This window comes from Schistocerca nitens, chromosome 9 (genome assembly GCF_023898315.1).
Source record: "Schistocerca nitens isolate TAMUIC-IGC-003100 chromosome 9, iqSchNite1.1, whole genome shotgun sequence".
NCBI classification, from domain to species: Eukaryota; Metazoa; Arthropoda; class Insecta; order Orthoptera; family Acrididae; genus Schistocerca; species Schistocerca nitens.
The window spans coordinates 34,673,955-34,701,891 of record NC_064622.1 but is presented as its reverse complement, the minus strand read 5'-3'; the positions used below and the strand labels follow the sequence as shown (position 1 = coordinate 34,701,891).

The window sequence follows — 27,937 nt, the reverse complement described above, 5'->3', positions numbered from 1 at the left end:
GAAATTGTCAGTGGGGCTAGAATCTAACTGTGTCACGATAAGATATGCCAGAAATAGTTTATTTATGAGTAAACAGGCATATGACGTTACAAGTGTGATTCTCAATTTATACGTGTAATGCTTTAATTGATGAAAGATCACGTTTGATTTGATTGCATCTTTTGTTTTATTTCAGTATGCCAAGAAAGAGGAGTCGATTTGTGCAAAAGGTGGTGCAAAATTACGTGGTATACCAGTTTGATTGTGTGGTTTGAACGTATCTAACTACAGACATCTGTTTTATAGTAACAAAATCTAGCAGTGAGGCAGACGTGGTATGGCTCATATCATCCTATGTTTTTCTGTTTTTAAGATGTCTTCCCAATATACAGATAAGCTAGTCCACCTTAACTACATTCAATACGTACTAACAAAGTTTTACGAGACGGCGTTATAAAAACATGTGAAATAGCGTTTTTATAATATAAAATTTCGTTTTTACGAATGGAACTATGTAGGATATATATATTGTAAAATTGACTTTTACGAAAGAATGGAACTATGTAGGTGAACTCAAAAAGCAAAAACCAGTCTAAATACAAAATTTCATCCAAATCGTTAGGCCTGTTTTCGAGATAGGCGAAATGTAATACATAATCCAAGTGCTATTGCTCGTGTGTAAAGAAGGTGTGTGTGTTTTGCATTGCATCTGCAACAAATAAGAGGTACGTATTTATTCATCATACTTGGATTTCTTGATTTTAATCGTGTGTGTGGAGCTGTGTACTCGCTGTATATCGTTTCTGTCATCACTAGTTCGTGCATTACTCGCGCAAACTAAGCTGACGTCGGCGCGGTGGCTGATGGTAGCGACAGTAAATGGGAAATGCTTTTATGCTCGTTCCCGTCAGCCACCGCCAAGTGTCAGCTTGGTTATTACGGCCCACGAACTTCGTTTGTTCGTTCTGAGCTTCCTTTGTTAACACGCATCCTTCACTTGACTGCCATCTGGCGGTCGTAATCATTCGGCACGACTCGGCATGATTCGGAAGTTGCCTTCGAAGCATAGCGTACTAAGAATCGATGAATCGGAACTTGAACGACGATTGGTCCGTATGACGATTCGATTCTTACGATTCTGTATTTAGAGTCGTTCAAATGAATGACTCATTCACGAATCGCCACAACTCTACTTGGCACTACCGTCAGGGAAGGCCTGTGTTAGGGATATGGCTCTGTTGCATCGTACTCCATCTGCGGCAGCAGTCTGAGCAGCGGTTGGCATGACGGCGATGCAACGAACTGTTACAGATTCTTTACTTCAAAGAGAGCTGCGAGCCAGACACCGTGTAGCGTCACTCTACTGACCCCAAACCACCGGCATTTGCGACTTTAGTGGTGGCAGCCGAGAGGTCATTGGAGGGCAGGGTGGAGGTCTGTTGTGTTTTCTAATGGAATTTGGGTCTGCACCGGTGGCAGTGCTTGCTGTGTGTTATTTCGAAGGGGGCAGCTGACGGCTTCCAACGGCCTTTCTGCACGCTGACACACTGGATCTGCATTTAGAGGCATGTTCTGTAGTGCAATTTCGTATGACAGCAGAAACACTCTCGTGGTTATCCCATGGACACTGACTACGAATTTGTACGTCGGTCTGGTGATTCGTCCCGTTGTGCTGCCATTAATGAACAGCATTCCAGGGGGTGTTTTCCAACAGAATAACGCTCGCCCACATACCTCTGTGGTAAGCCAACGTGCTCTGCAGAGTGTCGACATGTTGCCCTGGCCTGCTTGATCACCAGATCTGTCTCCAATCGAGCTCATACGGAACATCATTGGACAACTCCAGCGTCATACACAGCCAGCATTAACAATCCCTGTATTGATCGACTATAGTTCAATTCTTTTATCTTGGCGGCTCGCGCATGCCCGCCCAGACGCGGGAGATTTCTGCGTTGCCATTTGCAAATGACACACGCACCAAGAGAAGCAGCATATACTTTCCGTATGGTCGGTTTTAGTTGCCACAATGTTGAGATCGAAATGTGGACAAGATACCTAAATTTCATATAAAATTTACTGTATAACAATATCGCATTTAAGTACCAGATAGGTGTCATATGTAATATTGAGAAATATTCCGTCTTTCGCGACTGTAATAAAAGTTTTATTTATACCAGAGTCATTCCGCTTTTTTCTAAGAAGTTCTGACTAAAAGAAACTTGGGAAGTACACAAAACTGATTTGTGGACGTAATAAAACATAGAAACTAAAATATATTATCAGTGAGGCGCAGTGCGCAAACAATTTGTGTTTATCACAACGGACAGCAAATACTTGCCACAACTTAGATCAGTTGTCGAAAACACTGAATATGATGATGTTGCCAAAGCAGCAAAGCAAAGAATTGCGTCAGACAGTCAAGTAGCTTGGCAACGTGGTAGCCGAAATTCTGCTCTAAATAATACTTTTAACACTGTCGCAAAGGAATATATCTCAATACGAATAGTAAAACAGTGACTGTGGAAGAGAAGATATACAAATAAAACAGATAATGTGAATATTGTATGAGTGCCTTTTCACTGTCTTTAATTGCTGTGAAAAGAAATATTGGAGGACATAATTAGAGAAACCGAAAACTTGTTATGATTATAATGAAGAGACAAAACACTAGAAATTTCAAAAATTACATTCAAACGAATAAAATTCATGAAGTAAGACACTTCCATATTGTTTTCAAATAAGGAAAATAATAAACACTATACAAGGTTTGAACTCAGAACCTTTCGCTCAGCAGTCAAACACCTTTTTTTTTTTTTTTTTTCGTTGCGTCTGCTCGGGGCGGATGTCACCATCACGCCAATGCAGCTTGTTGTTCAACGGATCTCCTGAAGGGGTCTAAAATATCACGCAAAATACCGACAAACATTGTTGTTAAGACTATGAATTACTCACATTTCGTCGAAGTACAATAGGAAATAAACAATTACCGCTGTTCTTTACTGCGAAAAAGCGGTTCGACAGAATGATACAAACATCTTTCCTAGCTACCGCCTGAATTAGGAGGATTACTGCTTGTTTGGTTTAATTCATTAATAGAATATGAAGCAATTGGTATAAAGAATGATTTTCCAAACTTTCTGTAAAAGAAAGTCTGCTATCAAGACATTGCTTTTGTTCAATTACTTTATTTATGACTGAATGTTTCTAAAACTGAAGACACTCGTCCGTGCTCTGCACTGCAGTCAAGCTCTGGCAACGTAGTTCTCTGCTCATTGGCTGACTGTGTTTTGTGACGCCAGATGCGCAGAACGAACCTAAACTCGGCCGCCGTCGTGAATGACGCGCACTATAAGTGGAACAGACATGGAACTTGATCCCACAAATTGACAGCCGGCAGCAGTACAACAATGCATGCTTGCATTCAACAGTATGGCGGTTACAACGGTTATTAATGAACCAGCATTTCACATTTGCAGTAGCTTATCTCACGCTTACAGTAACCTGCGATCTTGCAAAGTTAATCACTTAAATATGTTGGATTCCGAAATTACATTATTCCACATTAATTGTTTTGGCGCTGCTATTTTTTTCCATCAGAGTATTTGCAAGGCAGTTTCCAGCACAGAAAGTAATACACAGTCAACAAAGGTGATGAAATTACTGACTGAGCAAGGAAGTGGTGGAAATCTCGACCCTACCAATAATAGGAAGAAGTCTAAACGTATTAGACAGTCCAGTACGTGAGGAAAGAAGTAGACTAGTACGCGACTTCCACTGTCGGTAGCCTGTTATCATTTCCTCGATGAGTGACAGGACTGCTTCCTCGTGTTATGACAGATTGCCTGTAGGGGGGTGAAACGTTATTGACTTCGGTACTCGATACTTGTGCCATCTTGCAGGGTTTACCGTTACTACCGATTCTAGTTGCCGAACTTCGTCCCTAAGGGCATCGATTTTGTCAAAAGCTCGTAGAGCCTTTTCATGGACCTTCTCTTGTACAGTGGTCTCGTGGAGCGCAGTGCGGATGTCGACGTTTCTTGTCCACCATTGAACTCCTGTGATCCATCGATAGCAAATGTTGCGCAGCGCTTGGAGTTTGTTGCGGCCTTGACGTGTTTGCGCAGCAGGTCGTGCTGGTGGCGGTGGCCGCCGCCGTGGCGCTGTCGGCGCTGGCGCCTGCCTGCGCGGCGGCGGACATCTTGGCAGCGTTCCCCTTCCCCAGCAAGAGCCACTGGCACATGTTCCGACAGCTGCTGCACGCACTGGTGGCTCGCGGGCACCGCCTCACCGTCATCGCCTACTTCCCGGAGGAGAACCCGCCGCCCGGCTGGGAGCACATCAGCCTCGAGGCCACGCAGGGCGCCGCACCTCAGAGTAAGCGACCTCTCACTCATACACTCAGTCCCCTAATATAACGAGGAATCTCAAAAAAGAAAAACAAACGAATCTCTCACTGCAGTGCAGGGTGCTCTGCTTTGAAACTTCCCGGCAGATTAGGAGAGAGTGGGGCACATTGAACCATAAAAAATATTTCTCCATGTTGCTCATCCAGTAATTTTACCACAGAGTTGTGATTTACAGATGTTACAGTTTAATCATTCAAGTATCAAATGGCCTTATATGATTGCATTGTCATTAATTGTTTTTTAGCTGCATGCCTTTAAAGAAAATTTGGTAAATGGTTTATTGTGCCCCACATGTGGGGTACATTGAACCACTTTAAACAGGTTCATTGAAAAAAACTATTTAGCATACAAAGGAAGTGTAAATGTACTTTAAACATAATGATTACCAAAAAAAATTGGTAAATATCTATCACATGGATTCCAAGTCACAAAGGGATTACGTCAAGGATGTAGCATCTCACCTACATTGTATAAAATATATACAGAAGTAACTTTACATAATTGGAAGAAAAAATGTCACGCTATGGGAATACCAGTAAATGATAGAACAATATACTCGTTACAATTTGCAGAGGACCAACTGATTATAGCCCAAGACTATGAGGACATAGAGTATATGACCAGAAAATTGATTCAAGAATATAAAAAATCAGGTCTAAATGTAAACATGAATAAAACTAAGTACATGGTAATAGGTGGATTGAATGGAGACTTAATATTAGAAGAAGGGATGGGAACAATAACAGCTACTGAGGAATATAAATATTTAGGTGTGAAAATTACAAATGTATCCATGTATCAGGTGGTCGTCCCCTTTTTCTTCTTCCAATTGGTACCCAGTCGATTATGCATTTTGGTAGCCTTTCCTGTTCCATTCGTCTGATGTGTCCATACCATTTAAGTTGTTTGTGCTCGATGAAATCAATAATTGAATTTTTACATTTCATCTTGTCTCTGATTACTTCATTTCTTATTCTTTCTCGTCTTGATATTCTTGCTGAACGTCTCCAGAAATCCATTTCTGTAGCTAATAATTTTGATTTCAGTTGCCATTTTGTTGTCCACACTTCTGAACCATATGTAATAATGCTCCTAACTATTGTTTTAAAAATCCTTATTTTGTTATCAGTTGTTATGTGTTTGTCCCAGAGAATTCCATTCAATAAAGAGATTGTCGTCTTTCCAGAATTTATTCTTGATCTAATTTCTTTGTCCTGTTTCCCATCATTTGTAATTTTCACACCTAAATATTTATATTCCTCAGTAGCTGTTATTGTTCCCATCCCTTCTTCTAATATTAAGTCTCCATTCACTCCACCTATTACCATGTACTTTGTTTTATTCATGTTTACATTTAGACCTGATTTTTTATATTCTTGAATCAATTTTCTGGTCATATACTCTATGTCCTCCTATGGAATGTCTATGTTCAGTCAGCAATGAGGAAGATCAACATTCCTGAAGATTTATGGACAAATAGAGTAGAGTGGAGAACAATAATTAGTGACTTACTGTAATCTAGAATAGGTGCTGGAAAAATGTACTCACATTGTAAATCCAGAATAATAATAATTACATATATTCCATGTGTGAATCATGTAATTAAATCTTAGCCACACAATCATGTAACTTATTCTGGAATTACCAAACATCAATGGACTCGAAGCTGATTCCAAATTTGAAATATGTTTTTTGTCTCATTGTCACACCATCAGTAGCAGGTCGTGGGAGCTTGTAAAGTATGTTGCTATCTGCAACAAAAGCTTCATCTTTTACCTCCCATTTTTTCACTTTTTCCCAAAAATGTTACCTGATAGTCTCCTGCGTCATCCTTCAGTTTCAAAATCTTCCCCACATAGTAAACTGGTGTTTTGTTTACTGATTAAAGAACGTTGCTCTGGAGAAGTTGCAGCCCTCTAAGGTTCGCATACTTAAACTGGGACATTTTTTCATGAACCCACTGAATCAGTCTACACCAGCCATTTCGTCCGTCCAGTTTTCAGGACATTTCAGACCACGTTTGATAGCCAACTCACTTGCTAAACGCCTGCATGTTTTAGTGTCAACACCACACCGTATCTTAGAAGACTCCAAGAAATACTCCACTAATTCTTTCTCCTGCTCCACATAAAATACCTTACGATTGTCACAGTTTGTTGTCAATCTTTCACTGAAACCACATTTAATGTTCTGAACATATTGTCGAAGAGTAGGGTAAGATATTGAATGAGATTTAGGTGCTTGGCAAACTGCCATGCCCTTATTAAGGACATCTTGTACAGCTTCTTGCATAACATCATGATCAGTTTTACCTCTGTCTGTCTTCCTGCGGTGTGAACAAACCACCTTCAAAACTGATAATATAAAACAGGAATGATGAACGTCTGTAATTTAAAAGCCTTAAATACCTACACATATGTTTTTACCCATGCTAAGGAAACAAAGTACAGAGTGCTTGTATTAGACAATTAAAAGATTCGTGTGGCACAATGGACCACCCTGGGACACAATGAACCATGGCTCATTGTGCCCCAAGAGAGCTTGCTTGGTTCAATGTGCCCCAACAGTACATAGTTCAAACAGAGCTCATGTGAGGTTATGTATGAACATTGTTAATATTAGAAGATCAATATCATTAAACTACAGTATTGATATTGTTGCAATGACTTACTTTGTTTAAAATTTGGTGACGAAGGACTGAACAAAATTCAATCTATCTACGTCTCCAAACATTACTTCACTGTCGCGAAACTAACACATCACCAGTACAACACTAATGGCAGGAACTAGATCCTGCAGAAAACAAATGGCAGTCGATAGAGCTGTACTGACAACATATGCACAGAGAAAAAAATAATTTACCACCTTATACTGAAATTATGCTACGTGATTCATTGTGCCCCGTGGTTCAGAGTGGCCCACTCTCCCCAAAAACTGTATATCAGACCAGGATTCATACCCAGAACCTCTTCTTCCGTGGTCATGCTCTTAACCACTGAGCTATCCAGCCAATATCAAGCCACCCCTTCGCCCCACTCCTTACAGCTACCGTTTCCCCAGTGCTCCTCTCCTGCTTCCCAAACTTCACAGCTACACTTTTACATACTTTCTTAGACAAGCTGTGCTAGAACAAAGGTTCCCTGCACTTTTATATTTTATAACAATAACTCTCCTGCTTTGTAAAGAAAGCATGACTCTCCTGCTTTGTAAAGAAAGCAGGTGCTGATAGGTGTAAATAATACCAAACTAGCAGTTGAATCAGTCATGGTTGCAAAATACTGACACTAATTCTTTTCAGAAGAATTGAAAAAATGGTAGACACCGACATCTGGGAAGATCAGAAAATACAGAAAGAAGATTCCAGAGAAATATAGGCACGCACTATACAATACTGACCCTACGACTTTTCTTAGAAAACAGATTAAAGAAAAGAAAACCTACATTTGTAGCATTTGTAGACATAGAGAAAGCTTTTGACAATGTTGACTCGGATACTGTCCTTGAAATTCCGAAGGTAGCAGGGCTAAAATACAGGGAGCAAAAGGCTATTTACAGCTTGTACAGTAACTAGACAGGAATGATAAGAGTCGAGGGGCATGAAAGGGAAGCAGTGGTTGAGAAAGGAGAGAGTCATGGTTTGTGCGTATCGTCAATGTTATTCAATCTTTACACTGACAAGCAGTAATGGAAACAAAAGAAAAATTTGGAGTATGAATTAAAGTTCAGGGAAAAGAAACAAAAACTATGCTGATGACATTGTTATTCTGTCAGAGGCAGCAAAGGACTTGGAAGAGCAGGTGAACGGAATGTGCAGCGTCTTGAAAGGAGGATATAGGACGAACATCAACAAAAGCAAAATGATTATCATGGAATGAGGTAATTAGATTAAGAAAGGAGGCACTGTAAGTAATAGATGAGTTTTGCTATTTGGGCAGCAAAGCAACTGATGATGGCTGAAATAGAGAGGATATAACCAGTAGACTGCCAATGGCAAGAAAAACTTTTCTGAAGAAGAGGAAGCTGTTAATATAAGAGTATAAACTTAAGCGTCAAGAAGTCTTTTCTGATAGTATTTGCATGGAGTGTAGACATGTATGGAACTGAAATATGGACGATAAACAGTTTAGACAAGAAGAGGATAGTTGTTGTTGTTGTAGTGTTCAGTCCTGAGACTGGTTTGATGCAGCTCTCCATGCCACTCTATCCTGCGCAAGCTTCTTCATCTCCCAGTACCTACTGCAACCATCATTCTGAATCTGCTTGGTGTATTCATCTCTTGGTCTCATTCTACTATTTTTACCCTCCACGGTGCCCTCCAATGCTAAATTTGTGATCCCTAGACGCCTCAAATCATGTCCTACCAAACAATCCCTTCTTCTAGTTAAGTTGTGCCACAAACTTCTCTTCTCCCCAGTCCAATACCTCCCCATTAGTTATATGATCTACCCATCTAATCTTCAGCATTCTTCTATAGCACCACATTTCGAAAGCTTCTATTCTCTTCTTGTCCAAACTATTTATCGTCCATGTTTCACTTCCATACATGATTACACTCCATACAAATACTTTCAGAAATGACTTCCTGATACTTAAATCTATACTCGATGTTAACAAATTTCTCTTCTTGAGAAACGCTTTCCTTGCCATTGCCAGTCTACATTTTATATCCTCTCTACTTCGACCATCATCAGTTATTTTGCTCCCCAAATAGCAAAACTCCTTTACTACTTTAAGTGTCTCATTTCCTAATATAATTCCCTCAGCATCAACCGACTTAATTCGACTACATTCCATTATCCACGTTTTGCTTTTGTTCATGTTCATCTTATACCCTCCTTTCAAGACCCTGTCCATTCCGTTCAGCTGCTGTTCCAAGTCCTTTGCTGTCTCTGACAGAATTACAATGTCATCGGCGAACCGCAAAGTTTTTATTTCTTCTCCATGGATTTTAATACCTACTCCGAATTTTTCTTTTGTTTCCTTTACTGCTTCCTCAATATACAGATTGAATAACATCGGGGAGAGGCTACAACCCTGTCTCACTCCTTTCCCAACCACTGCTTCCCTTTCATGCCCCTCGACTCTTATAACTGCCATCTGGTTTCTGTACAAATTGTAAATAGCCTTTCGCTCCCTGTATTTTACCCCTGCCACCTTCAGAATTTGAAAGAGAGTATTCCAGTTAACATTGTCAAAAGCTTTCTCTAAGTCTACCAATGCTAGAAACGTAGGTTTGCTTTTTCTTAATCTTTCTTCTAAGATAAGTCGTAAGGTTAGTATTGCCTCACGTGTTCCAACATTTCTACGGAATCCAAACTGATCTTCCCCGAGGTCCGCTTCTACCAGTTTTTCCATTCGTCTGTAAAGAATTCGCGTTAGTATTTTGCAGCTGTGACTTATTAAACTGATAGTTCGGTAATTTTCACATCTGTCAACACCTGCTTTCTTTGGTATTGGAATGATTATATTCGCTTGTCTCATACATCGTGCTCACCAGATGGTAGAGTTTTGTCATGACTGGCTCTCCCGAGGCCATCAGTAGTTCTAATGGAATGTTGTCTACTCCCGGGGCCTTGTTTCGACTCAGGTCTTTCAGTGCTCTGTCAAACTCTTCACGCAGTATCTTATCTCCCATTTCGTCTTCATCTACATCCTCTTCCATTTCCATAATATTGTCCTCAAGTACATCGCCCTTGTATAAACCCTCTATATACTCCTTCCACCTTTCTGCCTTCCCTTCTTTGCTTAGAACTGGGTTGCCATCTGAGCTCTTGATATTCATAAAAGTGGTTCTCTTCTCTCCAAAGGTCTCTTTAATTTTCCTGTAGGCAGTATCTATCTTACCCCTAGTGAGACAAGCCTCTACATCCTTATATTTGTCCTCTAGCCATCCCTGCTTAGCCATTTTGTACTTCCTGTCGATATCATTTTTGAGACGTTTGTATTCCTTTTTGCCTACTTCATTTACTGCATTTTTATATTTTCTCCTTTCATCAATTAAATTCAATATTTCTTCTGTTACCCAAGGATTTCTATTAGCCCTCGTCTTTTTACCTACTTGATCGTCTGCTGCCTTCACTACTTCATCCCTCAGAGCTACCCATTCTTCTTCTACTGTATTTCTTTCCCCCATTCCTGTCAATTGTTCCCTTATGCTCTCCCTGAAACTCTGTACAACCTCTGGTTCTTTCAGTTTATCCAGGTCCCATCTCCTTAAATTCCCACCTTTTTGCAGTTTCTTCAGTTTCAATCTGCAGTTCATAACCAATAGGTTGTGGTCAGAATCCACATCTGCACCAGGAAATGTCTTACAATTTAAAACCTGGTTCCTAAACCTCTGTCCTGCCATTATATAATCTATCTGATACCTTTTAGTATCTCCAGGATTCTTCCAGATATACAACCTTTTTTTATGATTCTTGAACCAAGTGTTAGCTATGATTAAGTTTTGCTCTGTGCAAAATTCTACAAGGCGGCTTCCTCCTTCATTCCTTCCCCCCAATCCATATTCACCTACTATGTTTCCTTCTCTCCCTTTTCTTACTGACGAATTCCAGTCACCCACGACTATTCAATTTTCGTCTCCCTTCACTACCTGAATAGTTTCTTTTATCTCGTCATACATTTCATCTATTTCTTCATCATCTGCAGAGCTAGTTGGCATATAAACTTGTACTACTGTAGTAGGCATGGGCTTTGTGTCTATCTTGGCCACGATAATGCGTTCACTATGCTGTTTGTAGTAGCTAACCCGCACTCCTATTTTTTTATTCATTATTAAACCTACTCCTGCATTACCCCTATTTGATTTTGTATTTATAACCCTGTAATCACCTGACCAAAAGTCTTGTTCCTCCTGCCACCGAACTTCACTATTTCCCACTATATCTAACTTTAACCTATCCATTTCCCTTTTTAAATTTTCTAACCTACCTGCCCGATTAAGGGATCTGACATTCCACGCTCCGATCCGTAGAACGCCAGTTTTATTTCTCCCGATAACGACGTCCTCTTGAGTAGTCCCCGCCCGGAGATCCGAATGGGGGACTATTTTACCTCCGGAGTATTTTACCCAAGAGGACGCCATCATCATTTAATCATACAGTAAAGCTGCATGCCCTCGGGAAAAATTATGGCTGTAGTTTCCCCTTGCTTTCAGCCGTTCGCAGTACCAGCACAGCAAGGCCGTTTTGGTTAATATTACAAGGCCAGATCAGTCAATCATCCAGACTGTTGCCCCTGCAACTACTGAAAAGGCTGCTGCCCCTCTTCAGGAACCACATGTTTGTCTGGCCTCTCAACAGATACCCCTCCGTTGTGGTTGCACCTACGGTACGGCCATCTGTAACTCTGAGGCACGCAAGCCTCCCCACCAACGGCAAGGTCCATGGTTCATGGGGGGAGTATAAACTTAAGTGTCAAGAGGTCTTTTCTGATAGTATTTGTATGGAGTGTAGACATGTATGGAACTGAAATATGGACGATAAACAGTTTAGACAAGAAGCGGATAGAAGGTTTTGAAATGTGGTGCTACAGAAGAATGTTGATGATTAGGTGAGTAGAGCACATAACTACTGAGGAGGTACTGAAGAGAAATGGGGAGGACAGAAATTTGTGGCACAACTTGACTAGAAGAAGGGATCAGTTGGTAAGACACATTTAGAGATGTCAAGGGATCACCAATTTAGTACTGGAGGGAAGTGTGGAAGGGTAAAAATCATAGACGGAAACCAAGAGATGAATACAGTAAGCAAATTCAGAATGGTATAAGTTACAGTAGTTATTGAGACGTGAAGAGGCTACCACAACAGAGTAGTATGGAGAGTGGCATCAGCTCAGTCGTGGGACTGAAGACAACAACAACTATAGCTCTGTTGAGGAAAGTCTTCCCTTGGTCATCATAATCTGTCATCATTACCATTTTGAAAATGCCTATTAAAAATTTACAAGCCAACTCGACTGTAGTGTATTGACCATCCCCTGACTAAATCCATCCTCACACAGGAAGTGTCTCTCATCATGAAGCAAGCGAAATCTAGTATCCGCTGTGGCAGCTGCATGATATAAAACGACCTGCTGCATCTCACGCAACACGGCGCATTCCTCATCATCATTTGCGACCGCAGCGCTCACCGGCAGCAGTCTTCGGCTGTATCTGGAAGCAAACTGCGCAGTTTGTTTACAAAAACGGACATATGTAAAACAGCTGCATTAACTGCAGCGAAGAAAATCGTGAAATACGCTCTGCACTCCTCTATGGCTTGAGCAGCGAACTGGTGCCAGAGGAACACTAAAAATGCTATAATTGAAAATAATAAACAAATTGTACTACAAATCATTCCTGGTAAAAACTGTATTATGCAAAATGGTTCAAATGGCTCTGAGCACTATGGGACTTAACATCGGAGGTCATCAGTCCCCTAGACTTAGAACTACTTAAACCTAACTAACCTAAGGACATCACACACATCTATGCCCGAGGCAGGATTAGAACCTGGAACTGTAGCAGCAGCGCGGTTCCGGACTGAAGCGCCTAGAACCGCTCGGCCACAACGGCCGGCTGCATTATGCGATAGGCTAATTAATATGAAATACTTCCATTTCTGCCCAAGTGCCATTGATGTTGTTCTGTTATTTTTCAACTTTCTACATGGTACATATTTAAAAATTTTGTGTAGCATCCGTCTGAAGCCACTTTTGCAAACACATGGGTTAGTGCCTTCACTCGACAATGTTCTTACTTATGTAAGCACTGCTCCTTTTTGACTGAATCTATTAAGACGCATATTTGTTCCTGTGACTCCATGTTTCCGATGTTGTTCTTTTTGTACTATAAACTGTACTTAACTGCGATAGAATCGGTCACTGATACACACTAAAGTCTTGCAATTCATTGGTCCATGTTCCACAACAGATAACATCGATTGTTCCAAATCGCACTTGTATTAAATTAATGAGATATTCCTAGAGTGTTTTAGAAAACATAAACTAAAAAAAAAGTAGACAGCTGGACGCATACCTGTTATCTACTCCCTCAGAGTTCACGTGTCTACCTGCCACGCTGCAGTTCCAGGATGATAGAAAAGTCTAAAGGTTGTGAGCACAGATATCAGAATTTGATATTTAACTATTTAACTGCAACAGATTGCACCAAAGATGATTCATTTTCATGAATCATCAGTGTGCCATATGACTGAAACACTATATTTTCGCAGCACTTACGTAAACTATAAAACGAAAATCATTAAACACTAGAAGCCTTTGACTCTCAGTATGTACATGAAATGTATTCGCAATTGCGAATACAGACAACCGTCAGCCGCATAATGGAATGACGACAGTGAAAATTTGTGTCGGACCGGGATTCCAGGGGTCAGGGATTTTCTCTGCCTCGTGATGACTGGGTGTTGTGTGATGTCCTTAGGTTAGTTAGGTTTAAGTAGTTCTAAGTTGTAGGGGACTGATGACCATAGATGTTAAGTCCCATAGTGCCCAGAGCCTTTTGAACCATTTGAACCGGGATTCCAACCCGAATTTCCCAATTTACCAGAGCGGTCGCCTTACCACTATGACTACCATTTTTGAAGGAGCAGGAAAGGACGGACATAGTCAGCTTCAGGCTGAATGGAGACAAGGTGGGAAGAGATCGAATCGCGAGGCCTGGCCATAATACCTCCGCCCCAGCCTGTTACTGTTTGGTCCTACACATGGTATTGGGCTTCTTTATTTTTTGATCTTTATTTATTTTTTGTGTTGAAACCTAATAACTTGGTACTCAAAAGGTAAGAAACCAAAATCTAATTTAATTCTACGTGGTTTCTGCATCATCATCATCATCATGATTTAAGACTGATTATGCCTTTCAGCGTTCTGTCTGGAGCATAGCCCCCTTATAAAATTCCTCCATGATCCCCTATTCAGTGCTAACATTGGTGCCTCTTCTGATGTTAAACCTATTACTTCAAAATTATTCTTAACCGAATCCAGGTACCTTCTCCTTGGTCTGCCCCGACTCCTCCTACCCTCTACCGCTGAACCCGTGAGTCTCTTGGGTAACCCTGCTTCTCCCATGCGTGTAACATGACCCCACCATCTTAGCCAGTTCGCCCTGACTGCTACATCTATAGAGTTCATTCCCAGTTTTTCTTTGCTTTCCTCATTGTGGACACCCTCCTGCCATTGTTCCCATCTACTAGTACCTGCAATCATCCTAGCTACTTTCATATCAGTAACCTTAACCTTGTTGATAAGGTAACCTGAATCCACCCAGCTTTCGCTCCCATACAACAAAGTTGGTCGAAAGATTGAACGGTGCACAGATAACTTAGTCTTGGTACTGAGTTCCTTCTTGCAGAAGAGAGTAGATCGTAGCTGAGCGCTCAGTGCATTAGCTTTGCTACACCTCGCTTCCAGTTCTTTCACTATGTTGCCATCCTGTGAGAATATGCATCCTAAGTACCTGAAACCGTCCACCTGTTCTAGCTTTGTTCCTCCTATTTGGCACTCAATCCGTTTATATTTCTTTCCCACTGACATTACTTTCGTTTTGGAGATGCTGATCTTCATACCATAGTCCTTACATTTCTGATCTAGCTCTGAAATATTACACTCCTGGAAATGGACAAAAGAACACATTGACACCGGTGTGTCAGACCCACCATACTTGCAGTGGTGTCGCGACAGGCGTGAATGGAGGGACGAATGGAGACGTGTCGTCTTCAGCGATGAGAGTCGCTTCTGCCTTGGTGCCAATGATGGTCGTATGCGTGTTTGGCGCCGTGCAGGTGAGCGCCACAATCAGGACTGCATACGACCGAGGCACACAGGGCCAACACCCGGCATCATGGTGTGGGGAGCGATCTCCTACACTGGCCGTACACCACTGGTGATCGTCGAGGGGACACTTAGTGCACGGTACATCCAAACCGTCATCGAACCCATCGTTCTACCATTCCTAGACCGGCAAGGGAACTTGCTGCTCCAACAGGACAATGCACGTCCGCATGTATCCCGTGCCACCCAACGTGCTCTACAAGGTGTAAGTCAACTACCCTGGCCAGCAAGATCTCCGGATCTGTCCCCCATTGAGCATGTTTGGGACTGGATGAAGCGTCGTCTCACGCGGTCTGCACGTCCAGCACGAACGCTGGTCCAACTGAGGCGCCAGGTGGAAATGGCATGGCAAGCCGTTCCACAGGACTACATCCAGCATCTCTACGATCGTCTCCATGGGAGAATAGCAGCCTGCATTGCTGCGAAAGGTGGATATACACTGTACTAGTGCCGACATTGTGCATGCTCTGTTGCCTGTGTCTATGTGCCTGTGGTTCTGTCAGTGTGATCATGTGATGTATCTGACCCCAGGAATGTGTCAATAAAGTTTCCCCTTCCTGGGACAATGAATTCACGGTGTTCTTATTTCAATTTCCAGGAGTGTAGATGCGTTACGTCGCTGCTCAGACGCACTTGGAGCGCTATGAGCGCTTTCTTACGCCGTATCGTAACACTGGATGAGACATGGCCCACATCGTAAGAGCCAAAACTGAAACGGCAATCCAGCGTCATTATGGGTCGCCGCGAAGGTCCAAAGTGCATCAGAGCCCCAGTATGGTGAAAGTTACGTTGACACTCGTGTACAACTGTGATGGTGTTATCCAAACGCATTACACTCCTCCACGGCAGACCGTCAAGGCACAGTATTACTGTTCGTTTTTGGATCATCACCGGCGACCAGCTTTGCGAAAGAAGAGGCGGCACTTTCTGCGCAGCCCACCCACCATTTTGCACGACAAAGCGCGGGCGCACCCGGCGCAAGCTGTGTCTGCTCTGTTCGGTCGATGGAACTGTGAAGTACTGTACCTTCCACCATACTCCCCGCACGTAAGTTCTTATGACATTGATTTGATTCCGAAGATGAAGGAAGCACTTGTGACATTAGCTTCAGAACTGTTCCAGAGATTCGCACCATCAACAGAACAGGCTCTGCTAACGGTATACTACGCCTTCCAAATCCCTCGCGACGGACTCTACACAACGCTGGTGACAACTTTGAAGGACAGTAACAGGTGCTAGCATGTAACTCTTTTGTATCGGTTGTGAATAAATAGTTGCCACTATTGTAAGGATAGGGAGGTCTGGCTATCATCCCCTAGCGGGAGAATTGGAAAAGTAATCGCCAAGGGGTGTCCCCAAGGCTCTGTATTGGGGCCCCTGTTTTGGGACATGCACATGGAACCATTATTAGATGAATTGCAACAAAGTGAAGAAGTCCTAGAGGTGATAGCCTACGCAGATGACCTCCTCCTGCTGGTCGCCGGTCGTAGCCGAGAGGACATCGAGCCAAAAATCGAAAGGGCCATTGAAAGACTGCACCAATAGTGCCTTAAAACGAAAATGAAAGTATCCCCTAATAAATCTACTTATTTACTACTAAAAGGTCAGCTTATTAGAAATCCCACTGTGAGAATCGATGGCTCACCAGTTCTTCGGCGACGTGAGGCGCGATATCTGGGAGTCATAATTGACGAGAAATGGAACTTTGGAAGGCACATAGAAACCGTAACACAGAAAGCCTTGCAGTTACTAAATAATCTCATTTCCATCGGACATAAACGATTTCATCTCCCCCCTCATCTCATCAAACTCTATCATAATAGCATCCTGACATCAGTAGTGGGTTACGGCTCGGGAGTCTGGGCGCACAGGCTCACGCGGGTCGTGCCCGCCATGATAGTGAGAAGAGTCCAGAGAAATATGATATTAAGATCAGTAGGGGCCTACAGGACATCACCAGGGGGAGCTCTGTTAGACATAATGGGGCTCTGCCCGCTAGATATTAAAATAAGAGAACAAGCGGCATGGTATTGGGCGAAAAAAGGGGACGGGGGAAAAATAACAGATATCATGGGTGTGAGAGTAGAGGATAAGAGGGAGATAAGAAACAGAGGGGAGGAACTGTGGCAGAGGAATTGGGAGGAAGATGAAACGGGGAGAAGAACATTCCAGTTCTTACCTAATGTTAAAGAACGTGGGACCATGAAATATTTCGAACCCACACGAGGACTCATCCACTTTCTCACTGGTCATGGACCCTATCCGACATACTTATGTCGGTTTGGGAAAAGGGCAACCCCCGAGTGTGACTGTGGCGCGGCGGAAGGAACTCCCGAACATGTGGTTTTCGAGTGCCCTCTCTTCAATGACGTGGCGACAACATATAGAGACAGACTTCCACACAACGAGACATACGACCTTCTAAGACAAGAAGACACTTTCCATACCCTGAATGCTCTGGCAGAAGAGGTATCGCGAAAAGTTTTAATAGAGTACTTGAGGGATCAGAGTAAATACCAAATTCTCAACCAACCAACCGATTAAGACCTGATCCCAATCCCATACCGCCTGTGCGTGGAATGGCCGACCTCCATCAGTTGGAAACCGCCACGTATGGGATCAGGGGGATGGGATCAATCACACCGATTATGACAAGCACCAATTATGACGTAGGTTAAGTTAGTAGAGTAGGACTTAGATTAGAATACTAACATAGGGAACTGCAGCGATTACTAACCTTGGCCGGCCCAGTGCCAGGGGCACGCTCCTCGGGATTAGCTCGAGGAGCCTGGCCACTCCAAGTAGGTTTGTACTTACTGGCACACCTGTGACGCCGCAGTTAGTAGTCATTTCTAGGTTAGACGTAGGTAAAATTAAACTGCCCATTGCACCGTAGGAAATTAACACCAGCTTAGGAACTTAAAAAGTAGTAGTTCACTAATATAAATTGTAGGTAAATTAAAGTGTCCATTGTTACTGTAGGAATTCAACACCAGCTTAGAAACTTAAAGTAGCTCACTAACACAAATTGTAATATTAGCTGCAAATTTTTTAGACTTATGTAACAATTATGGCCCACTAATCATGTTAGGAGGTGGGCTAAACATGTATAATTAATATTGTTTTTGTTAATAAAGATTTTTTTAAAAAAAAATAGTTGCCACTATTTAAGTTCCAACCCTGGTATAATATAGCATCTCGCAAGTTCTGCTCCTGACATAAAACCGAAGTTGCATCTCATTGGCTAAGTTCCTCTTCGCAAGGTAAAAATCTGGGTTGACAGATCATTTCTTTCGCTCTTTGCAATATTATGTAACGTGAAATTCGACACTGTGATGTCAGAAAACTCGACTAGCTTCTCGTCTACGAACGCTTTCACGTCCCGTGAAAGGATGCCTTAAGGCCCTGAAAACCTGGTTCCTTCCTCTCGTCCTAGTGAGTGTCCCACACGTGTTAGGTGACAAATGGCCACCTCTAGCAGGGGTTCCCAAGTTCTCTGCTCCAGCATGATTCTCTCCTAGACCGCAGCAAAGCATTCTCTGGCTAAATTCATACTTTACGTAAATCGTGTCAATAGAGAGCGGTGATACCAGAAATGACGCATGAAATTCGTCACAAAAGTGCTGCAGTCTTATAAACTCAGCCTTTATTAGACTTTCATGGCATGGTCAATGTTTTAATAGAAAATAACTATAGCTTTCTGATTATGTTTGATTCCATTTCCAAACATCTGCTGATTTATTTTAAAGTAATATCCTATGCGTCGTTAAAACTTTACTTGAGCAACGTAGTAACACATCCTCGTCCGTCGAGTTAATGATCGCTCTGTAATGTATGGGATAATAAAGGTTACAGTACGAAAACCGTGATATTTAAGATAATAAACGTCATTTTACACGGAAAAGGTGTGCAGCCTTAGGGCAGTACGGTGAACGTCTTTTAATTCTTCTGTCACCTATTTCAGCATCAGGTCTCACAAGTGGTATCATAACCGGTTCTGACTCATTACCAGTTCATTGACAGATGATAGTAAGATACTAGGGAACTAAATCACAAAATCAAACTTCTATACACAACCATATCCACTTGAATGCGTTACACAGTAACTCGTCAGCAGGTTAATAGGCCCTGAGAGTCGCTCCTCACGTAACATATCTGCGCTCTGATTCTTGAAACGGAAGGCAACAGTCGAGTATGAAATAGCGTTAAGGCGGTAAATCTTGAAGCGCAAATATCAAACTGAAATTATTGGTATCGCAAAACTGTTCATGAAAGAAAGGCTAATAAACCTTATTTAACTACTGATTTAGCTAAGCTAGACATGCACTATAAGTAGGACAGATGACGCTCACCCGCAGAAGCGACGCCAGTAGTTAAATAATTGTTTAGTAATTTCTTCTTTGAGAAGGCCATCTGCCACAATCAGTTTTCTATTGTGAATGTTCTTACTCTAAAATTTTCAGTTTATAGGCCCTCTGTTATTCCTATTCCATATAAACATTTAGGAGACAACGTGAACAGCCCTCTTAAATTGTTTGCATGTGATGCAGTCATTTATCGTCTACATCGGTGATCAGAAGATCACAATGGATTTCAAATAATTTCAGACAAGATATCTGTATGATGGGAAAAGTAGCAACTTACTGTAAACAATTAGAAGTATGAAGTCCTCTGCATGAGTATTAAAGGGAATCCGTTTAATTTCGGTTATATGGTAAAGCATACAAATTCAAAGGTTGTCTATTGAACTAAATACCTAGGTATAACAATTAAAAACAGATTAAACTGGAACGATCACAGAGATAATGTTGTTGGGAACGCGAACCAAAGATGCGATTTATTTGCAGAATACCAAGAAGATGAGCCAAATCCACTGAAGAGAATGTCTACAATAAGCTAGGGATGGCAAAAACCGACCGTTAAAAAACTGATACCAGCATTTTAATTCTGAATTACCGGGGTTTTTCGGTATTTGTTTCGTCTCAGTTATAACAGATGTTTTTATTTTTCGCTAATAACTGGGTAAAAAAAACGAAATGTCAGTTAGCTATAGAAGCAGTATTATTTTTTGTTTTTAAATAAACTTCTTTTAAGAAACAAGTAATTTTTATTCGTAAAATTTCCATTGCTTTGAGATATTGCGCTATTATCGGAAATGGGAAACGCGTTTAGTGTTATTTTAATAACAATGTCGAAAGAAACTAGAAACAAATAAATGGCATAAGAATTGTAAACATTACGACACAATAATATACCTGTTACTATGTGGCGTGCCTATTGAATGTTATACATGCACATGAAGTGTGGGAGACCTGCCCCATCTAGTCATATGGTAGTGTCTCGCTGTTGTCGGACATTACTTGAAGATAGTGTTTTATGAAGTGCGGTGTCAATCAAGGGCAATGCCCCATTCGCTTTAAAAGATTAAGAATGCAGAAGCTGTAACGAACGTGCGACTTCATCTAAGGAGAAAACTTAAAACTTAACCATTCATTCATAATTTACAATAAAAATAGAAAGTATCTGATCGTTCGCCTGTGTCTACATAATATGCTTGTAACTTTTGAAAACTGAGGAATTAACATGAAAAATAGAGATCTTCAGCATCAGTTTTCACCCTTTTAGCACTGACTATTCATAATCCCGAAATTGTGGTATGATCCTCTATTACAACATGATTTTTTAACAGAGTTTCAAAAAATTTCAGTCAATAGAAAAACACTGCTTATTTTTTGTTGTACCGTATTCAGCCAAATACCACTCTTCGGGAAAAGCAGCGAACGGTGAATGAACCAAAGAGTCTTTTATTTGCCAGTTCAATTCAATATTTTGTTTCTGTGTTCCTTGAAACTGAGTTAGTCAAAATTTTTCAATCTTTGTTCGATTTCTACGTTTATTACAGGAAACAATAGGAACAAAAAATTCAAAATCGGTTGTTTCAGAAACCGGTTATTTTGAGCGGTTTTATTACTCAGGCTAAACTGGACTAAAAAGCCGACATAACCGAAAACCGGTTGTTTCAGCGATAATCGCCACCCCTACACTAAGCCTGTCCGTCTTCTGATAGAGACCCACAAAATTTTGTCCGAAATAGCTTTGTGTTCGAGATAAGCAATGCAGCAGGGATCACAAGCGCACCACACACAACATAAAATTAACACTTGGTGGTTAAAAACTGACTGTACACACTTCCTGGGGTATTGCACACATCAAAATAAGCGTAAAATATTAATTAAAGTTCTGTGTGAAGTTGGTTTATTTCAGAGTTAGGCTGTAGAATAATGATCACATGTGCAACACAAACAACAAAAAAATTAATCCTTCTCAGAAATCAGTGACATGACGGCACCGGAAATTCAACACAACTGCGTACTGTCACTTGCCGCAGAACACGTTCAAAATGATGCCCATCCATGTAGACGGAGACAATGATGTGCTCGACGAGACAATGATCTGCTCGACGTCTTATCGCTATCGGAATGTTGCAGGCTCCGTTCATCTCATTCTGCACAGCCATTATCAGTTCCTCGCTGCAGTTGTGTTACATTCTCTATTCCAACACCATACACGAGCTCACTGAGATGGCCTGAAACGTGTAAGTCCAGGCGGCAAATATCCGGAGACCTGGCGGGCCAGACAACTGTTCCCGCACGTGGTCTCCGAGTCCACTGTACCATACCAAATGGTCACTGCAAAACGATCTTGATATCCTCGTATCGTATTTACACGAGGATTCTTGTGCGCCCACATGAGCTTGGTATAAACGTTCACGATACTCCTATGGGTAAAGAGGCTCGAGTAACCTATGACAGAAATTCTGGAATCCAGGTGTCAGCCCCTGTACCTTCTGCAGGTGAAATGGCTGGAGCTGCTGGAGCCATAGAGTTGATTGACGAACCCCTACAATGGCCCTTATACTTCAGGTACTTACGGTCGAATCTTCACCTGCCATTTCCAGGATGTTCTTACAAGGGAACCTCCCCAACGCACCCCCCTCAGATTTAGTTATAAGTCGGCACAGTGGATAGGCCTTGAAAAACTGAACACAGATCAATCAAGAAAACAGGAAGAAGTTGTGTGGAACTATGAAAAAAATAAGGAAAATATACAAACTGAGTAGTCCATGCCAAGATAAGCAAAATCAAGGATAGTGTAACCTTAGGAGCGTCGTGGTCCCGTGGTTAGCGTGAGTAGCTGCGGAATGAGAGATCGTTGGTTCAAGTCTTCCCTCGAGTAAAAATTTTATTTTCGCAAAGTTATGATCTGTCCGTTCGTTCACTGACGTCTCTGTTCACTGTAATAAGTTTTGTGTCTGTGTTTTGCGACCGCACCGCAAAACCGTACGATTAGTAGACGAAAGGACGTGCCTCTCCAATGCGAACCGAAAATATTTGATCGCAAGGTGATAGGTCAACCGATTCCTCCACAGGAAAACACGTCTGATATATTCTATACGACACTGGTGACGGCATGTGCGTCACATGACAGGAATATGTTGTCGACCCACCTAACTTGTACACTTGGCGAATGGGTAAAAAGATTCTTCTACCTTGCCCGATTAAGGTTTTCTTGTGGATGTGATAATCACTCCCAAAAAAGTGATGAAAACATAAGAGTTTGTCACATAAACTGCAACAAATGAATGCAACAGTTTCACCGTCGCACAGTTTTCCCTGTGCTCCGTCAAAACATATGCATCGGACGGACCGACGGACAGATAATAATTGTCTGAAAATCAAAAATTCAATTTACACTCGAGGAAACACTTAAACCAAGGAACTCTCGTTCTGCAGCTGCTCACGCTAACCACGGACCACGGCGCTCCTGAGCTCACACTATCCTTGATATTGCCTATGTTGCGCATGGACTACTGAGTTTGTATATTTTCCTCATTTTTTTCATAGTTTCATACAACTTCTTCCTGTTTTCTCGATTGATCTGTGTTCAGTTTTTCAATACCTATCCACTGTGTCAACTTATAACTAAATCTGAGGGGGGTGCGATGGGGAGGTTCCCTTGTTAGCACCCACTCCATCCAGTTGAGGCCGACCTAACGGTGGCACATCACAAATTCCATATTTTCTTAAACGCCTGTCCACAATTGCGAAAGTCTGATTCCTGGGTACTCTCCTGTGTGGAAACATTTCCCTTTATTGTCGTCTTCTTGCTCGTGCATTGCCTTCTACTGTGACGTAATTAGCTTCATATCTGCGTATTCGCCCTTTGCGTACGCTGAGCGCAGCGGACCACACCCAAGTCCTGAAAACAGACGCATTTTCTGCCAGAATCAACTGACTAGTGTAGAGAACTGTACAAACTAACATCAGTCGAGATGAAGGCGGACACGAAAGGCCAGAAGCTTTTACTTAACCATGATGTAAAACCTACCACAGATCACATTATCCATCATAACTCGGAAATAAAGGCCGGCCGCAGTGACCGAACGGTCCTAGGCGCTTCAGTCTGGAACCGCGCGACCGCTACGGTCGCAGGTTCGAATCCTGCCTCGGGCATGGATGTGTGTAACGTCCTTAGGTTAGTTAGGTTTAAGTAGTTCTAAGTTCTAGGGGACTGATGACCTCAGATGTTAAGTTGTAAGTAGGCTGTTTAGGTGTTTATGTGAGTAACGCCACCTAGCGCTCCGTATGAAAATCACTGACTGTGCTGTGTGCAGTCTGTGGCTGGTTGGCATTGTTGGAATATTCGCTATTGTAGTGTTGGGCAGTTGGATGTGAACAGCGCGTAGTGTTGCGCGGTTGGAGGTGAGCCGCCAGCAGTGGTGGATGTGGGGAGAGAGATGGCAGAGTTTTGAGAGCGGACGATCTGGACTTGTGTCCGTCAGAAAAACGAAATTTGTAAGACCGGATGTCATGAACTGATATATAATGACTTTTGAACACTATTAAGGTAAATACATTGTTTGTTCTCCATCAAAATCATTCATTTGCTAACTACACTCCTGGAAATTGAAATAAGAACACCGTGAATTCATTGTCCCAGGAAGGGGAAACTTTATTGACACATTCCTGGGGTCAGATACATCACATGATCACACTGACAGAACCACAGGCACATAGACACAGGCAACAGAGCATGCACAATGTCGGCACTAGTACAGTGTATATCCACCTTTCGCAGCAATGCAGGCTGCTATTCTCCCATGGAGACGATCGTAGAGATGCTGGATGTAGTCCTGTGGAACGGCTTGCCATGCCATTTCCACCTGGCGCCTCAGTTGGACCAGCGTTTGTGCTGGACGTGCAGACCGCGTGAGACGACGCTTCATCCAGTCCCAAACATGCTCAATGGGGGACAGATCCGGAGATCTTGCTGGCCACGGTAGTTGACTTACACCTTCTAGAGCTCGTTGGGTGGCACGGGATACATGCGGACGTGCATTGTCCTGTTGGAACAGCAAGTTCCCTTCCCGGTCTAGGAATGGTAGAACGATGGGTTCGATGACGGTTTGGATGTACCGTGCACTATTCAGTGTCCCCTCGACGATCACCAGTGGTGTACGGCCAGTGTAGGAGATCGCTCCCCACACCATGATGCCGGGTGTTTGCCCTGTGTGCCTCAGTCGTATGCAGTCCTGATTGTGGCGCTCACCTGCACGGCGCCAAACACGCATACGACCATCATTGGCACCAAGGCAGAAGCGACTCTCATCGCTGAAGACGACACGTCTCCATTCGTCCCTCCATTCACGCCTGTCGCGACACCACTGGAGGCGGGCTGCACGATGTTGGGGCGTGAGCGGAAGACGGCCTAACGGTGTGCGGGACCGTAGCCCAGCTTCATGGAGACGGTTGCGAATGGTCCTCGCCGATACCCCAGGAGCAACAGTGTCCCTAATTTGCTGGGAAGTGGCGGTGCGGTCCCCTACGGCACTGCGTAGGATCCTACGGTCTTGGCGTGCATCCGTGCGTCGCTGCGGTCCGGTCCCAGGTCGACGGGCACGTGCACCTTCCGCCGACCACTGGCGACAACATCGATGTACTGTGGAGACCTCACGCCCCACGTGTTGAGCAATTCGGCGGTACGTCCACCCGGCCTCCCGCATGCCCACTATACGCCCTCGCTCAAAGTCCGTCAACTGCACATACGGTTCACGTCCACGCTGTCGCGGCATGCTACCAGTGTTAAAGACTGCGATGGAGCTCCGTATGCCACGGCAAACTGGCTGACACTGACGGCGGCGGTGCACAAATGCTGCGCAGCTAGCGCCATTCGACGGCCAACACCGCGGTTCCTGGTGTGTCCGCTGTGCCGTGCGTGTGATCATTGCTTGTACAGCCCTCTCGCAGTGTCCGGAGCAAGTATGGTGGGTCTGACACACCGGTGTCAATGTGTTCTTTTTTCCATTTCCAGGAGTGTAGTTATCAAATCTTTTTAAATTGTTTTTCCGGGCTGCGATTTTTAAATGAGTGAAAAAACACATGTGTATGATTACTCTGCAATTCACACTTCAGGCCCTGGCAGAGGGTTCATCGAACCATTTTCAAGCTCTCTCCCTACTGTTCTATTCCCGAACAGGGTGAGGGAAAAGTAAACACTTAAAATATTTCCGTGCTAGCTCTGATTTCTCTTATTTTATTATGACGATCATTGCTCCCTACGTAGATTTGCTCCAACGAAATATTTTCACACTCGGTTACGAAAGTCGGTGATTGAAATTTTATTATATCTTTGGCACTATCTCCCACAAATTTTCTTTTACTGATGCTGAATTATTTTACCGTCTTCCTTTAATCCGAGCATAGCACCTGTCAAACGTTTCATTACATAGTCCTTCAAATTATATTTATATTTTTAACACACGACGTTATTCCATAAAAGTGAGAAGAATTTAATTGAGTGGAGTCATAACATCCACATAAGACATACAGTCAGCCGCCACATGGTAACTATTTATTACCAAAGACTTCCCTATAGCAGAGATGATTTTCGAAAGTTGTGACATGGATCAATTCTTTGACATTAATTTCGTACATTAGAAAAATAGAGATACAAGCATTAGCGTAAAATTTAAGTTGAATTGTTATCAATAATTGCTTTTATCTGATTTTTTTAAAAGTTGAATGTAAATGTAGCTGGAGGGCTAGTTTTTCAGAATGTGCATATTTTTGTATAAAAAGCATACGGAATGTTTTCATAATCATCCAGCAGGACAAAAGAATCGAAATAAGACTTAATACAGTAAAAGGCAGCACCCCAGCGAAAGCTGAGAATTACACAAATATCGACAAAAAGTGGTATCCATCGATTCATGAACAGTGAAGCTGGCTGTCTTCGATAGGGTAAGTTTGGAAGAGAGAAAATTATCCTAAGGTTGTTCAAAGTGCTACTCGGTATCAGGAAAGTTTTAATACATTGTTCGCTGGGGGAGCCCGTGAGGAGTTCTGAGCTACAAAAATTTGAAACTGTTTCCTTTCTTATCTGTACAGCAAGCACATATGGAGTCGGGAACAAAAATAACAACGTTTTAATATCTCTCGACATATAAACTCCGAGAACGCAGCTATAAAATCATCGTTCCTACGTTGATGCTGCCGAATCTCATGACATTTTGTGGCCAAAGACTGGGTCCAAGGAATGCTGCATTCCTGCTGCTTTTGCAGCTGTGTCTAGTGTTAGCAGGTAGTTGCATGCGAGCAGCTTCTGGGTGTAATGAAAGCCCGTACCTCTCCTACACATCCTTGCATTGCCTCCAATGACACCAGAGTCGGCCCTTGTTCACTGCGCGACACCTCACCTCACTGAGCTGCTTGCAGAACATTTATAATGAAGTAGTGCGACCGCATTCATGTTACAAAATGGAATGCTGAATGTACAATTCAGCTTCCACTCAAGCCAAGCGATTGTGAGATGTAGCAGACAACTATTTAAAGTCTTCGGTTAGCGAAAAATATGTACTAGGAATGCATGTGTTTGTTTTAATGTTCGTGGGTCCATATTTCCTTTATAAATCTGTTCCTAACACTCCATATTGCCTTTGTTAACTCTGTGAATTATATATTTGCTGATGTTATTTCAGCAGTACAGCGTCCAGCAATCTTATATCAAGCCTACAGTAGAAGAGGGTATAATTTTCCCGGTTGTTTCCGATGATTTTGTGGACTGTTCATTTGCTTTGACTCGTGTTGGCTGTCGTATTGATTGGGCACTACAATTTCTATAGACAGTATTTCCGAAAAACTCACTCGCCAGATACATGCATCATTGTAATAACTGCTATAAACGAGTGCCTATGTGACCTGTGTCTCTCGGTGTTCTGTTGCCGCTCTCAATGCAACTGGTCGAAAAAACATACTTCGATGAGAAGGAAATTTGGAATTAAACAGTATGAATGACAATGAATTTATTACACCACAACTTTCTAAAAAACTTCCCTACATGAATAATCGCACTTTTCACGTTTTCACTGCAGTTATCCATTGCTCATTAATATTCTATTCGTTCGTCGTATTCGGAATAATAACCATAAAATAAATACTTTGCACCCTTATTCGCACCAGTGTTGCTGGCTCGCACTTCTTCGTTTGAGGAGCTGGTCTTTCAAACAAACTATGGACCCTGTCTGCATCCCCCACGCTACTTGTGGTCTCCAGTTAAGCAGAGGTGACAAAGGGTAAGACTCGATACGTGATTGTGGTATCGATATTTGTAGCCTTACAAGTGTCACTACATTAATTGACTCCCACAGCGAGGCCACCACA

At 42.5% G+C, this 27,937-nt stretch overlaps 1 protein-coding gene across 2 annotated transcripts in view; it reads left to right on the top strand.

Annotated features, from left to right (window-relative positions):
* Positions 1-27,937, top strand: part of LOC126203873 (UDP-glucosyltransferase 2-like) — a 124,967-nt gene that overhangs the window by 43,281 nt on the left and 53,749 nt on the right. The window contains exon 2 of one of the 2 annotated variants that reach the window (XM_049938252.1): positions 4,104-4,353. In XM_049938252.1, the coding sequence (XP_049794209.1) occupies positions 4,104-4,353 (250 nt within the window). The remainder of the gene's footprint in view (positions 1-4,103; positions 4,354-27,937) is intronic. The other variant, XM_049938253.1, reaches the window with a different exon arrangement.